Consider the following 14,946-nt stretch of genomic DNA (forward strand, 5'->3'; position numbering starts at 1 on the left):
GACAATTAGAACAGCTTCAGCATTGTGCAACAAAGTACATATTGAATGACTATAGCAGCAACTATAAATCTTTATTACTTGAGCTCAAAATTTTTCCTTTAATGTATTTTTTGGACATCTAGACCTAATGTATTTTATCAAAAGCCCTAAATCCCCTACAAATGCATTTAATATCACTGACTATATTAAATTCACTTCAAGAAACACACAATTAGGATCTATGAATAGCTATAAACTGCAACACATAAGAAATACTAATGTTTCCAGCAGCAACTTCTATTTCAGCAGACTCCCTCATATATGGAATGTTTTACCAACAATAAATTACAATCTTAGCCTACTTACTATCAAGTACAAACTTACAAACTTTCTATGGAATCATTTTAAACTAAATTTTGATCCTGACAACGCATGCACTTTTTCTTTTGTCTGTCCCTATTGAATTGTAATAAGTCCCCAAACCTCCCAACTTTGATCACCTGTAACCCTTGCTTTAAATGAGTTTTACATAATATAAACAACTATAACTAATCTTAATAACTACTTACTCCAGGCTACTGGCACTGGATGCCAGTGGACCTTCAGTATACACTAGATTTTAAGGACTAGTAATGTTCGTATTTTGTTGCATGTATGCTGTAAAGCAAATAATAAATAAATAATTGTACTAAATAGAGCGTACTCACAACTGAGATGGTCTAACAACAGCTTTGACTAGAGTAATTCTATTGGTACAACAATAATCAAAGTGGTCAGCCATTCTTGACTGAATACAGTAGGTAATTAGTTGGTCTTTCAAGTTAATGGTAAATGCCCATTACTGGTATATATAATGCTCTCTGTAACACATCCATATAATAGTCCATATACACTACTATACTAACCAAGTCCAAGCTTAGCAGCTCAGTCTGGCTTCTCAACATCATCTGTGAATGCTATCCACTAGGGACCTGTGAGAAGGCTAAAGTCTGTGAATACAGGGAGTCGTAATTAAAACGTTGTTGAAGAATGCAGAATTTGGTACCTGCTGTTATGAATAATTATGAGTAAGTTAGCAAGGATGTTGCATGTCACAGTAATTTAGGACCAGGTATAGTGTTAAGCTTGTAGAGAGAAATGGTTACAACTTCAGAGACGTAGCTACAATGTAGGTAGGTGAGGCAGTTGCCTCACTTAATGTTGGTGACTGAACTGAGAGCTATTCTGGACCTTTTAGATGCATTGAAGGCTTGCATTAACAAACTTCATATGCTATTTAGTTCAATGTGCTGTATACATTAGTAAGAGTCCATCCAGGGGCAACTCCAGGGGGTTACTGAGGTTTTCAGAAATTAGTCAAGCAAGATTAATAAGATAGATATACTCTAATAGAGCAGTCACCCTAATAGAACTCAGGCCTGCTCAGCCTGTTGTCGAGCATTTTTACCAAGGCAGCTGCCTTGGTTGCCTCAATGGTAGCTATATATACCACTGTGAGTGTCAAGCAAATTTTAAATATATTAGTTACTTAAATTGTTCTCACAATCAATCTCAGCTAGTTGGTCAAACCCCAGGCCTCCTGGACTGACATGTTTTGCATGCTATATTATACCAGTGCTTATTAAACTTCTCAAGTCAAGGTCTGAACTACATGTATATAATACCATAATTATGTGCATTCTTTGCAATTACCACAATAGGAGGACCTCCAGATTCAATCTTGTATCTTAGTTTTCAAAAATTTCCTGGGGGAACATGCACTCAGACCCCCCAGCTAGAGCATGCCAAGTGTACTTGCACATTAGAGTGCATGCATCATTCATAAGCATTGCAAAGTCTGCCTCACCTATTTAAAATTTATAGCTACACCCCTGAACTTGTGTGTTCTTTATTATAGGTAAATTCTGAAAACAGTAAAATTAATAATGTATTGTCATCTGTAGGCTCACTGAGATTACTAGGATTTAAATCATCTTGGTGATTGTTTTGTCCCTTTGCTCTTGTATATTGAGAGTATAGTGGACAAATTCATATCTCTTCTTGATAGCACAGATGTTCATAGTATATAAGTGACTGAATTTTGGAAACCACCCTTATTGTTGTGCTTTAAAAAAATTAGAATTTTTGAAACTAGCATCATCCTGTTAATAACAGAAAACACTCTCAAACATTTCTTGTAATTCAAGGTATCTTAAATGGGTAGGAATTTAACTTATGATGCTGTGTTTCAGAACTAAATATTTGATGTGTTGAATGTGCCCGCAAGGGTGATTTTCCAAAATTCGGTCACATATTATTAAGAACCTCGTGAGAGAAGAACTACTTGGTGATGATGTCAGACACATGAAGAAAGGGTTTATCAGAAGGCTTACTAAACAAACACTCTATACTTAATACATTTGGTAAAAGTGTGTAATAAGCACACAAGGAAATAATTAATTGCCAACCTACAAATGTGTTGATTGTTTTATTGGAGCAATTGGCCGAGGTTACCATGTCTACCGTATAGCCTAAATATTTCGAGGGTAAAAATTTTCAAGGTTGAGTAATGTTCCTATTGTGGATTTCTGAACACTCCTAAAATGTATTAGATTATATGGTGGTCTAAATATTTCAAGGATAAAATTTTCACTGGTAACCCTAAAAATCACGAATTCAGCAAAAATTTACCCCTTGAACATATTAAATAGGCTATACGGTATGCAATTTTCATTTTAAGTGTTGTGTGGGCAAGCCATTTAGAAATGATACAATTCAAGTTACCACTGAATTTTATATACTTCACATTAACAGTATGCATAATTTTACACTTTTTTGTTGTTGTCATGACAATCAAAAAGGGGTGAGTGTTGCTTATACTAGGTGATGTACAAATAACCCTCCCCTCTTTTAGGGACAACTTTTGTTGTAGGAGCATCTATGGTGGGGTGTGGCAACTGGTTGTGATAACCATTAGCATGGGGAGCATGCTTTATCTAGGGCATGTCCTCACAGGAAAGTTTTGCAAACAATAAATTATATCAAATTTGACAATAATAATTGACTGAACTTTATTGAATAAGCATTGTGAGCCACTTCAACAAGTTCTAGCAGTGGTAACTATAGCTTTCATATAAAGGGCATAGCATAAATGCTACACTATGGTTTGAGTTCAAAGTTTCATGAAGTTCAAGGGATCTAGGAGTTGGTCTTTGTTCCTAATAGATAAAAGCTTAGCAGCCCCATGAGAAATCCATCAAATCCTGGATCCATCCCTGACCGTATGAGGTGCATGGCAAACTGAAATATACTAAATAAAGTCATCAATAACATGCAGCTTTTCAACAAGTCAATCATGTTATGTTCAGATGTGGATCCAGGAGCTGGGTAGTTAGCTATGTAGTGTGCCATTATCTATATATCTTGGATTGTGTTGGAGCATATTGTGGTCCTCATTTACTCACCATTCACCACCTAAGGTGTCAATGTAGTAGCATACATGAAGTATAGAATTCATAATTAATTTTCATGAATCTATACCAATGGAAAATCTAGAACATTCTGTGTGTTCTATTAGAAATCTTCAAAAAAATGTGTAAGTATTACAAAAGTAATCAAATAAACTCTGCAATACAATGACGTTCATTTCTCTAGTTAGTAATCAAAGTTGATATTTTTCAGTTGGTACAGATCAGCAGGGTAGTAGCTACACTGAAAACCTATTCGTGCCAATTGTCATCATCATTGCTAATCATTATACCGTGATTAGCTTTATTTTTTATTGTAAAAAATAATTTTCATATGCCAAAACTTGTACGAAAATTTCTTACACAAATTTTTTTAAGATTGAACTACTCTAATAGAGCAGTCATTCAGGTAAATCATACGACAATATTAGTACATGAATTTTTTTGCATGAAAATAAAGCAAATTATGGTGATATATAAGTGCCATTCTAGTAAAACTTGTGACAACAGGCTAGAAATTGTCTTCTAGCATAAAAGGTGCAGGATTTGCTTTGTTAAAAATTAAACAACTGCAGCCCATCACGCTTTGCATGAAAAATCGAGATACTCTAATAGGACAGTCACTGCAAAATCCTAATAGACAAATAGTACAGTCATGCCTTTGACCATGCAAACAAGCACATTCATACAATTATATACTATTTTCCACTGGTTTTGGGTACTGGCACAGGATACCAGTATTCCATCAGTATAATCTATAAGTAAATACAGTTCATATCACTTTACATACTTTTGATAAATAACAAATAAAACAATGTGAACAAGTTAATAAGTGAGGTACACAGATATCTTATAGCTAAGTACCTTAAACTAGATATCAAAGAACACTTTATTATTATTGCTTGATAGAATAGCTTTTATTTTATATCTTACTTCTTCAGAAAGTTGATTGTATTTCATAGTTAAAATCTTACAGTAAGTGAAGGCAAATTTTGTAATGCTTGTGTTATTTTAACTGCACCAGTTGTTTGTAACATGTTACCTGAGAGATTAAGTACACGTAATCTACTATTATAATGCACAATAGCTACTATATCATCTGCTGCATCATCAGTAATATTATTGTTGTTGAAGAACAACACAGTAAGTGAAGAAATATTTTGTAATGCTTTTGCTATTTTTATCATACCAGCTGCTTGAAGTTTATTTATACCAAGGTTAAGTATTTGTAATTTACTGTTATTCAGTATAACAGCTGCTATATCACCTGCTGCTTTTTCAGTAATATCATTCCAGCTAATGTTCAATTTAGATAGAGAAGAAATATTTTGTAATGCTTTTGCTATTTTTATCATACCAGCTGCTTGAAGTTTATTTATACCAAGGTTAAGTATTTGTAATTTACTGTTATTCAGTATAGCAGCTGCTATATCATCTGCTGCTTCTTCAGTAATATCATTGCAGCTAATGTTCAATTCAGATAGAGAAGAAATATTTTGTAATGCTTTTGCTATTTTTATCATACCAGCTGCTTGAAGTTTATTTATACCAAGGTTAAGTATTTGTAATTTACTGTTATTCAGTATAGCAGCTGCTATATCATCTGCTGCTTCTTCAGTAATATCATTGCAGCTAATGTTCAATTCAGATAGAGAAGAAATATTTTGTAATGCTTTTGCTATTTTTATCATACCAGCTGCTTGAAGTTTATTTGCACCAAGGTTAAGTATTTGTAATTTACTGTTATTCAGTATAACAGCTGCTATATCATCTGCTGCTTCTTCAGTAATATCATTCCAGCTAATATTCAATTCAGATAGAGAAGAAATATTTTGTAATGCTTTTGCTATTTTTATCATACCAGCTGCTTGAAGTTTATTTGCACCAAGGTTAAGTATTTGTAATTTACTGTTGTTCAGTATAACAGCTGCTATATCATCTGCTGCTTCTTTAATATCATTCCAGCTAATATTCAATTCAGATAGAGAAGAAATATTTTGTAATGCTTTTGCTATTTTTATCATACCAGCTGCTTGAAGTTTATTTTCACCAAGGTTAAGTATTTGTAATTTACTGTTGTTCAGTATAACAGCTGCTATATCATCTGCTGCTTCTTCAGTAATATCATTCCAGCTAATGTTCAATTCAGATAGAGAAGAAATATTTTGTAATGCTTTTGCTATTTTTATCATACCAGCTGCTTGAAGAGTATTTCCACCAAGGTTAAGTATTTGTAATTTACTGTTATTCAGTATAACAGCTGCTATATCATCTGCTGCTTCTTTAGTAATACCATTCCGGCTAATGTTCAATTCAGATAGAGAAGAAATATTTTGTAATGCTTTTGCTATTTTTATCATACCAGCTGCTTGAAGAGTATTTCCACCAAGGTTAAGTATTTGTAATTTACTGTTATTCAGTATAGCAGCTGCTATATCACCTGCTGCTTTTTCAGTAATATCATTCCAGCTAATGTTCAATTCAGATAGAGAAGAAATATTTTGTAATGCTTTTGCTATTTTTATCATACCAGCTGCTTGAAGTTTATTTATACCAAGGTTAAGTATTTGTAATTTACTGTTATTCAGTATAGCAGCTGCTATATCATCTGCTGCTTCTTCAGTAATATCATTGCAGCTAATGTTCAATTCAGATAGAGAAGAAATATTTTGTAATGCTTTTGCTATTTTTATCATACCAGCTGCTTGAAGTTTATTTGCACCAAGGTTAAGTATTTGTAATTTACTGTTATTCAGTATAACAGCTGCTATATCATCTGCTGCTTCTTCAGTAATATCATTCCAGCTAATATTCAATTCAGATAGAGAAGAAATATTTTGTAATGCTTTTGCTATTTTTATCATACCAGCTGCTTGAACTTTATTTTCACCAAGGTTAAGTATTTGTAATTTACTGTTGTTCAGTATAACAGCTGCTATATCATCTGCTGCTTCTTTAATATCATTCCAGCTAATATTCAATTCAGATAGAGAAGAAATATTTTGTAATGCTTTTGCTATTTTTATCATACCAGCTGCTTGAAGTTTATTTTCACCAAGGTTAAGTATTTGTAATTTACTGTTGTTCAGTATAACAGCTGCTATATCATCTGCTGCTTCTTCAGTAATATCATTCCAGCTAATGTTCAATTCAGATAGAGAAGAAATATTTTGTAATGCTTTTACTATTTTTATCATACCAGCTGCTTGAAGAGTATTTCCACCAAGGTTAAGTATTTGTAATTTACTGTTATTCAGTATAACAGCTGCTATATCATCTGCTGCTTCTTTAGTAATATCATTCCGGCTAATGTTCAATTCAGATAGAGAAGAAATATTTTGTAATGCTTTTGCTATTTTTATCATACCAGCTGCTTGAAGAGTATTTCCACCAAGGTTAAGTATTTGTAATTTACTGTTATTCAGTATAGCAGCTGCTATATCATCTGCTACTTCTTTAGTAATATCATTACAGCTAATGTTCAATTCAGATAGAGAAGAAATATTTTGTAATGCTTTTGTTATTTTTATCATACCAGCTGCATGAATATTATTTTCACCAAGGTCAAAGGTTCTTAAAGTGTTGTTACTCAGTACAACAGCTGCAATATCACCTGCCATTTCTTCAGTATTGTTGTTTCGCCCGATGTGCAATTCAGATAAAGTAAAAACACTTTGTAGTACTTTTATTACGCTGCCACAGAAAGGATATTTATTGTCATCAATAATGACACTAGAAATATTAATTACTTCTGCAAGACCAGATGTAATTGAAGAAGTTACTCTACTGGAGGAAATGTGCAGTTTTTTTATAATCAGTGCATGCTTTTGAGCAATTAAATTATTGCCAAAAATTTCAGTTTCGATGTTGCCAATATCACAATTGACAAATTCCAATTCATTCAGTTGTTTAGTAGAAATCAATAGAATTGCTATTTGCTTACAGATGTCAGCATTTAATTTACAATTTCTAAATTTCCAAATAGTGACTGATGGTTCCAATTGGCGTGCTAGCGCTAATTGTTTGCTAGTAGGATTACAAGCTGCCAGAGTGTCTTTAGTAACTACCACAACTGAAGTGTGATGATAAGTAGACAGAATAATTTTTATCTGGTCACTGGTAACATTGCCTGTGCTATGTACAAATAATTCTCTTAGCTTAACTATTTCATCTGATAGTAACATGGTCAGTGAATCCAATTGACAGTTTAAGATATGAAGACACAGTGATGAAATACTACTGTAGTCAACAATGATATTTTTCCATTCATTGTTACTCACATCACAACTGCTAAGGTAAATAGATGACAAGAAATGGTGAACATAAGATGACAGAATCTTATTAATTTCTTCAGATATCACTGCATGAGCAATTAAAGTATGCTTTTCAACTAGTCCATGATGAAATACTACTGTAGTCAACAATGATATTTTTCCATTCATTGTTACTCACATCACAACTGCTAAGGTAAATAGATGACAAGAAATGGTGAACATAAGATGACAGAATCTTATTAATTTCTTCAGATATCACTGCATGAGCAATTAAAGTATGCTTTTCAACTAGTCCAATTTTCAAATGAGACGTATGGGTATTTCCATACAAAAACTTAACAAAAGCTTCGACTATTCCTTCACTTTTATTGCCATGCCATTGAAGATTCTCACTCCATGAGGTTACAATTGGTATACAGCTAGAAAATGATGTTCTTATTCTCTGTATGAGGTTAAGTATTTCTAAGTTTGATAGTTCTTTGCTTAGTGAACAAGTGTTTATTATTCCTTGTATCTTACTATTGTTGACTACGAATACAACACCATTAGAAATATTATTTGGTAATAAACTAATTATTTCATCAGCTAGTTGGTCAGAAAGGGTGGGGTCATCAATCACCAAACCAGGAGAACTGTTACACTGTGACACTGTACTGCTAACTGCTCTCAAAAACTCAGAACTAGAACACCTCCCAAGAATGTGAACATTTGTTAATCTTTGTTTTCTAAGTAAGCCGGCAGTTTCAGAAGCATTTAATCCCCATCTGCAACTAATCAAGTACATGGTCTTAATGTGTTCAGCATTAGCAAGCAATTTGAGCATTTCATTTTCATTTAATTTGTATGCAAACAAAAATGATCCTACAAGCAGTGTTTTTAAAATGACTACATCACTTGACTGAAGGATAACACGCTCAACTGCTTCAACTATATTACAAGAAGTCTCATTGTCAAATACAAAATCGTCAACAGTAAGCAATTCTGATGTTTTCCATGTTTTTAGCAAATCTAATAGTTCTACTAAAGATGAGAATTTCAATTGGTTGTATGAAAGATTAACTCTATCTATGGTTACCATAGCATGAGCATCTTTGTCTACAAACCTTTCAAAAAGTGTTTTCAACCCAGCACTACCAATATTGCATCCTGACAGGTTAAGCATTTTCCAGTGCTTATTAATTGACCTAATAAGAAAAAATCCAAGTGTGTTTAAATCCCTTGGCAGCAAAGTCTGGTTACTGAGATCGATTTCTTCATTCTGAAAAAGTTTACCAAATGACGATACTAAGTCACTGGTTTGTGCTTCTGCAAGACACTGAAAGATATGTAGACATTTAATCTTGTTATGCAATAGTTTGGTAGATATACCAGTCTTAAACAGCAAAGTAAAAATCTGCAAATAGTTGCCAGACAGAAAATGTTTCAGTGGAAAGGTTTTCCCACCAGTTATACCAACATACATTATCCAGGTATTATAATAGTCAGCTGACCAAAATGTGTCTCTTAGAAGTTTGATTTGCTTTTGTTCTGGTAGTGTTGAAATGTGGTAGGCTGCCATGTACTCTTGAATGGAGAAATGAAGAAAATGATATGTAACAATTTTATTACCATCTTCAACATATGTGAAAGAGTTTAACAACCCCAAACCATTCCAATTACTAGGGATTGCAGTTAAACTTGGACACATCTCTTGTATTTCAGTTAAGTTAAATACCAATTTATCACATTTTAATGCTTCAAAACCAAATCGTGACAATTCTTTGAACACTACATTATGTGGATGAGGCAAATTATTTAAAGTAAGGACAGCAGCATTAGAAATGTCTCCATTTTTTTCAAGGAATCGGATAATGGTCATTTTAATAAATTGTCTGTACATCTCTGTTTGAGATTTTGGCAAGCTACTAATTCCATTCTTACTTAGGCAAAGCAATATAGTCATGTTTAAAGGAATATAACATAGTGCATTGATAGTAGGATTAGACTGCAAGTATCCCTGAAGAGCTGCTACTTTCACAGGTGAATCAGGTAATGCAGTGTTAATGTAGTCCAGTCGATCTTCTTCAGTAAACCCTACTACCTCTACCCTGCAGTCTGCAACATCACGAAGATGTAATGAGGCAGTAGGACGAGAAGTAATCACTAACAAACATTTTGACAACACTTGGCGCCCAACTATATCAGCAATAAAAGATTTTTTCCTGTCTGCTTCTGACATCTCATCATACCCATCTAGCACCACAACAAGATCTTTGCCATCACTTCCAGTAAGATACTTTCCAAAGCCAGCAGCCATTTCACTGCTTCTAAACACATGCTGCACAAATGTTTCAATTGAATTCACTTTAGATGAATGAACATTACGCAAAAATACTAGGAACAATAGCTTTTTGAACTGCAATAAATTACTGTTAGCCCACTGATAAGCTATTTCTTTAGACAAAATTGTTTTTCCTATTCCTGGTGCACCTTCTATCAAAAACATTCCGGCAGGTTGTTCAGCAGTAGCTGTAAACAATTCAGAGATATTTTTCATTGTATCAACGTCACTATGTGATCTACTATCATGCTTAGAACTGTTTTCTTGCTTTTTTGACATTACTTTTCCTCTGTTTGCCAATTCTTTTGCTAAAGAAATAACTTTTTTGTCAGTATGTTTTTCTTCATAATGAACAAGAGCTAAAGTTGTGTAGTGCTTAGGTTGATATGGAGGCCAGTTATCCTCCACAACAGCAAATCTGCTGGAAATGTATTGATTCTGTAAGATTTTGCAAGCATCATCCACAGCTACCCCTACAAAATTACAAAATTGTTATATACTATACATGTCAACACAATATATACAAAGTATGATGAATAGAAGGAAAACATCTGAACTGTAGGAGTGCTTGTGGCTATTTGAAGCCATGTAATTTGTGATTTTGTTTGTACTCAGACATCATATGCCTTTACATCGGATCTGCTTCAATACAAACCAAACAGAACTCTGCCATTTTATACATAGCTACACAAGATTCTGTATGAACCATTTAAATCAAAACTAGTCCTTCATTTTTACAGACTGTGTTGAACAAAAACTTCAGCTTATAATTCACGACTCTATATTTAGTATTAATACATACGTCACTGCTCAAATGCAATGTTGTCTTGCGAGAGTGCAAGCAATTAATGTTGTATGCTCACCTTACAATATAAACATTACTGTACCGGTAGTTGACTCATCCATGCTAGAGATCTTGAATGAATGGAGAACACACCTATCACACAAACTTGTAATCTTGGTAAGTGCAGAGTCCTGCCACCCAGCCTACTAAATAACACTAGAGCCTGTATCCAAATACACATCACCAATCTTTTTAGCTTCTACGGGCTGGGGAAATAAAGAATAAACTTGGGTGAATGGCCTACTTGAGAAAGGTGGCATCCTAAGGACCTGTGCTATCACATTCTCAACTAGTGAGACATTGACAAATCTTTCACAATGTAAGCACATTATTGCACGTCCTCCACAACAGACATCTTCCACAATATAAGAGTATGTCATGTCCCTGCATACTGTATAGAACCATAGATAATATATACCTCCGGACACGGGATTGGAAATGGCAGCACTTCACAATGGATTGTGATATACACTCCTCGCCATGGCTATCGACACCTTCGATAGGTGTCGATAACCGTAACACGAAAATAGTTTCCTGAAATAAAACGGTTGCGCGGTTGCGCGAATGTATTTATTTCCTCGTGGTGGAGTTCTGTTGCTCTTATCACTCTGAATCGATGTTTACAGAGGTTGTACTTGCCTAATAACTGCCAGGTAATACTTTTGTTAAGGTTATTTTATTATAGGGATGGTTTTGTAACCGTCTTGTATAAAATTTGTACACTTGTGAACCTGTAACTTTCGCCACGTGATAGTGTGGGGACTATAAGTAGGTTTGCAGCGTTATGGTGGCTAACTGTGTACGGTTTTGATGTAAACTTTTTAATTACGTATGTTTTATTCAATTCAGGTGGAAAAGAGTCTTTTTCTGAGTTAAAAAGTTTGTGTACCCATATTTGGTGAGGGATGTGAGGTGACAAAAAGCTTTCAGTGTTATTGACTAGGGTAAGTATCCCTATGTGCAGTTTTGTGTATAAATTTTGCTGACAAGCTTGTGTATGTCGTAGATTTGTAATAAATGGGACGCAAGTTTTTGAAGTATGTGCCTAAGGGAGCATCGCGAAAAAAGTCATCAAAGAAAGCTTTAGGCAATGAGGATATACCAGATAAAGTACCAGCCAGTAGTGATGAGCTACCAGCCAGCAGTGATGAGCTACCAGTCAGCAGTGATGAGCTACCAGTCAGCAGTGATGAGCTACCAGCCAGCAGTAACAAGGTATTAGCCCACAACGATGAGCTACCAGCCAGCAGCGATGAAGTACCAACCCACAATGATGAGCTACCAGTCAACAGCAAGGAGGTACCAGTCAACATCAAGGAGGTACCAGTCAACAGCAAGGAGATACCAGTCAACAGCAAGGAGGTACCAGTCAACAGCAAGGAGGTACCAGTCAACATCAAGGAGGTACCAGTCAACAGCAAGGAGATACCAGTCAACATTATGGATATTGGACCAACCAAGGACAAGTCTACTCAATGTGATCTGCTTTATAGCCCTGAGGAGGAAACTGTTGCCAAGAAGCCCATAATGTGTGATGCATCATGCCAGACGGATAGTTATATCACCGAAGATGAACCAGCTGAAGATGTTGTGGACGAACCTCAGAACTTGTGCGAGGGAAACCCTGATGCTAAGTTTCATCCACTAATCCTGAAGCACCAAGGTGTTTTTACAAATCTTCAAGGTAAGTGTTGGCAATAAATGATTTTTATGTAATTTTTTTGCACAATAGGATTGTCAGTTGTTGCCTATTATGATCAGCGTCACTCTACAATACGTCATGTGAAATGCTTGTGGAAACTTCCAGAGGGGAATTCAGGAAATAGGTGTGGAGTATGCAAACAATACAGGAACGTAATCAGAAGTAACCTCAATCGACTGCTTAAGCAGCCCCAGCTAAGGACAGAGTCATGTGAAGCTTCAAGTCACACCAACTACAAATGTTTGACAAGCTCTGAGAAAGATGAAAGAATGAAAAATTTGCATGATGTAGTGAGAAGGAAGGAACGAGAAATACAGTCATTACGAAAGAAGGTCAGTGACATGATACAAGAAGAAGGAGTTAGAGTGGATGCTATTATGCATAATGACCTGCTGACTATTATGAAGAAGCATAGTCCATCAAGTGATGATGCTAGTGAATGCAAATTTAAAGAATTTTTTTGGCAACAGCAGCTACAAGCAGCTTCTCTGAAGGACTCTCGATCCATGCGATGGCATCCAGCAATAATTTGATGGTGTCTTTACTTGCACCACCGCTCCAGTGGCTGCTATAAAACACTGAGAAACTCCGGGGTTTTATCATTACCGTCAGAAAGAACTCTCAGGGATTACAAACATTTTGCTCCTGCTGGTGTAGGCTTTAGTCATTCAACTGATCTGCAGCTGTTAGACCAAATCAAGCAACAAAAGCCACCTCACCTCTCAAAGTATGTGGGAATTGTGATTGACGAGATGTATATTAAAGAAGGGTTGGTGTATGACAAGAGCACAGGCTGTTTAACTGGCTATGCAGACCTGGGAGAGATGAACAATTTGTTGGAGGCAGCAGAGCGGAAGTTCAAGGACCCCAGCAGTAATATGCAAAGACCACTGGCAAAATGTATGCTAGTAATTATGGTGAGGGGACTTTTCAATAGTCTGAAGTTTGCTTATGCCCAGTTCCCAGCTGCTAGTACCAAGGGTGCACAGTTGTTTCCACTACTTCACCAATGAATTTTTCATTTAACTCGCTTGGGCCTAACTGTAGTGTCAGTCACCTGTGATGGAGCCAGTGATAACCGTCGCATGTTTTCGCTACATGGTACTAAGAAAGAACTGACGTACAAGACAGTGAATGTGTTTTGTCCAGGAAAACCACCAATATTTTTCATATCAGACCCATCTCACCTTATTAAAACCATAAGGAATTGCTTTGCAAGGGGAAAACTTTGGGTAAGAATAAAATGGGCCTGTATGCATTGTTGTTATGTTGTTTTACTGCAGTGCAATGGGTATTCGATTGATTGGCAACTGGTGGTTGAATTATATTACAGGAATGCTGGTGCTCAGACAACAACACCAGGTCTGTCTCTAGTGCCGAAATTGACTTATGAGCACATCAAGCTTACCAGTTTTTCAAAGATGCGTGTTGATTTGGCGGTACAGGTTTGTAATATATATATACTAGCTGTAGTACCTGCCCTATCGTGCAGGGCAGTATGTACAATGACATGGAAATTAAATGAAATTACAGTTGGTAATATACTATTATAGATACTTTATAAAAGACTAAGGAAACAATGTGGTGTAAGGATTGCATGAATGCAATAATTGTGGAGAAGTGCACTCTTATTGGAATATTTTGTGACTTAAGTTGCTCAAATTCTACCATCAACCAAACATACCATGAATTACTGTAATCTGCACTACAACGATTCTGTTATGACAAAATATAACGGCTTTATAAAATATAACAGCATGGGCACAGAGTGGGGGCTAGCAAGAAATAATAATAAATGAAAACAAAAAATTTTGAGTCATCCAGCCCAAGACAGCTCATGGAAAAAACCTGCCAGCCTTTTCTTTTGTTTTGCTACACAGGAAAACCCGAAAAATGCTCCACTCTGCTTTGTATGCATGTGTAGAAAGAGTTCAAATCATTGCTGCAAAGTCTATAAATAGCTCCCATTTTCACAACGTGCCCCACGTTGTGAAGAACAGTCTGCCACGGGACCGTGTTATTTCACTGTGTAGCTGCAGTCATCCCTCCTCCGAGCAAACCATCCAGGATAAGCATAAAGACGAAAGAATAGAAAAGATAAATAGTTTCACACATACATAAATATACAAAGCAACCATCTGATACATTTTTTTACCATAATACCTTCCTTACCACCATCCACAGGTGCTGATCCATAATATCACAAAGCAGCAGTAGCAGCAGACAAACCTAACTAAAGTGCATGTGTTTGCCTATCTAAAAACCTCACTATAGACTACATTACGTGTTTTGCAATCCCCTCTAACTAAAAGTGTCAATCTATCTGCTGAACCTACCCTAGATAGTGCCACATAAAGCATGCCGTGTGTGAAACTTTCGTC

The 14,946-nt window shown here is 35.5% G+C and overlaps 3 protein-coding genes across 5 annotated transcripts in view; 1 reads left to right on the forward strand and 2 right to left on the reverse strand.

The window, feature by feature from the left end:
* Positions 1 to 4,387: 4,387 nt before the first annotated feature.
* LOC136260166 (protein NLRC5-like) lies at positions 4,388 to 7,045 on the reverse strand. The gene has a single exon (XM_066053796.1). The coding sequence runs from the start codon at positions 7,043 to 7,045 to the stop codon at positions 4,388 to 4,390; it is 2,658 nt and encodes an 885-aa protein (XP_065909868.1).
* Positions 7,046 to 7,811: 766 nt separating this feature from the next.
* Positions 7,812 to 14,946, reverse strand: part of LOC136260167 (protein NLRC5-like) — a 37,833-nt gene continuing 30,698 nt past the window's right edge. The window contains exon 3 of the mRNA XM_066053798.1: positions 7,812 to 10,492. Within this exon, the coding sequence (XP_065909870.1) occupies positions 7,812 to 10,492 (2,681 nt within the window). The remainder of the gene's footprint in view (positions 10,493 to 14,946) is intronic.
* Positions 11,415 to 13,098, forward strand: LOC136261676 (uncharacterized). 3 transcript variants are annotated; one of them, XM_066055719.1, is made up of 4 exons: positions 11,415 to 11,516; positions 11,713 to 11,807; positions 11,854 to 12,547; positions 12,596 to 13,098. In XM_066055719.1, exons 3-4 carry the CDS (start codon positions 11,881 to 11,883, stop codon positions 13,096 to 13,098), a joined length of 1,170 nt encoding a protein of 389 aa, XP_065911791.1. In that variant the 5' UTR covers positions 11,415 to 11,516; positions 11,713 to 11,807; positions 11,854 to 11,880. The 3 variants fall into 3 exon arrangements, with proteins under 3 accessions (XP_065911791.1, XP_065911792.1, XP_065911793.1); XM_066055720.1 differs by having other exon boundaries at positions 11,870 to 12,547; XM_066055721.1 differs by having other exon boundaries at positions 11,476 to 11,491; positions 11,870 to 12,547.

Source organism: Dysidea avara, chromosome 7, assembly GCF_963678975.1.
Source record: "Dysidea avara chromosome 7, odDysAvar1.4, whole genome shotgun sequence".
NCBI lineage: Eukaryota > Metazoa > Porifera > Demospongiae > Dictyoceratida > Dysideidae > Dysidea > Dysidea avara.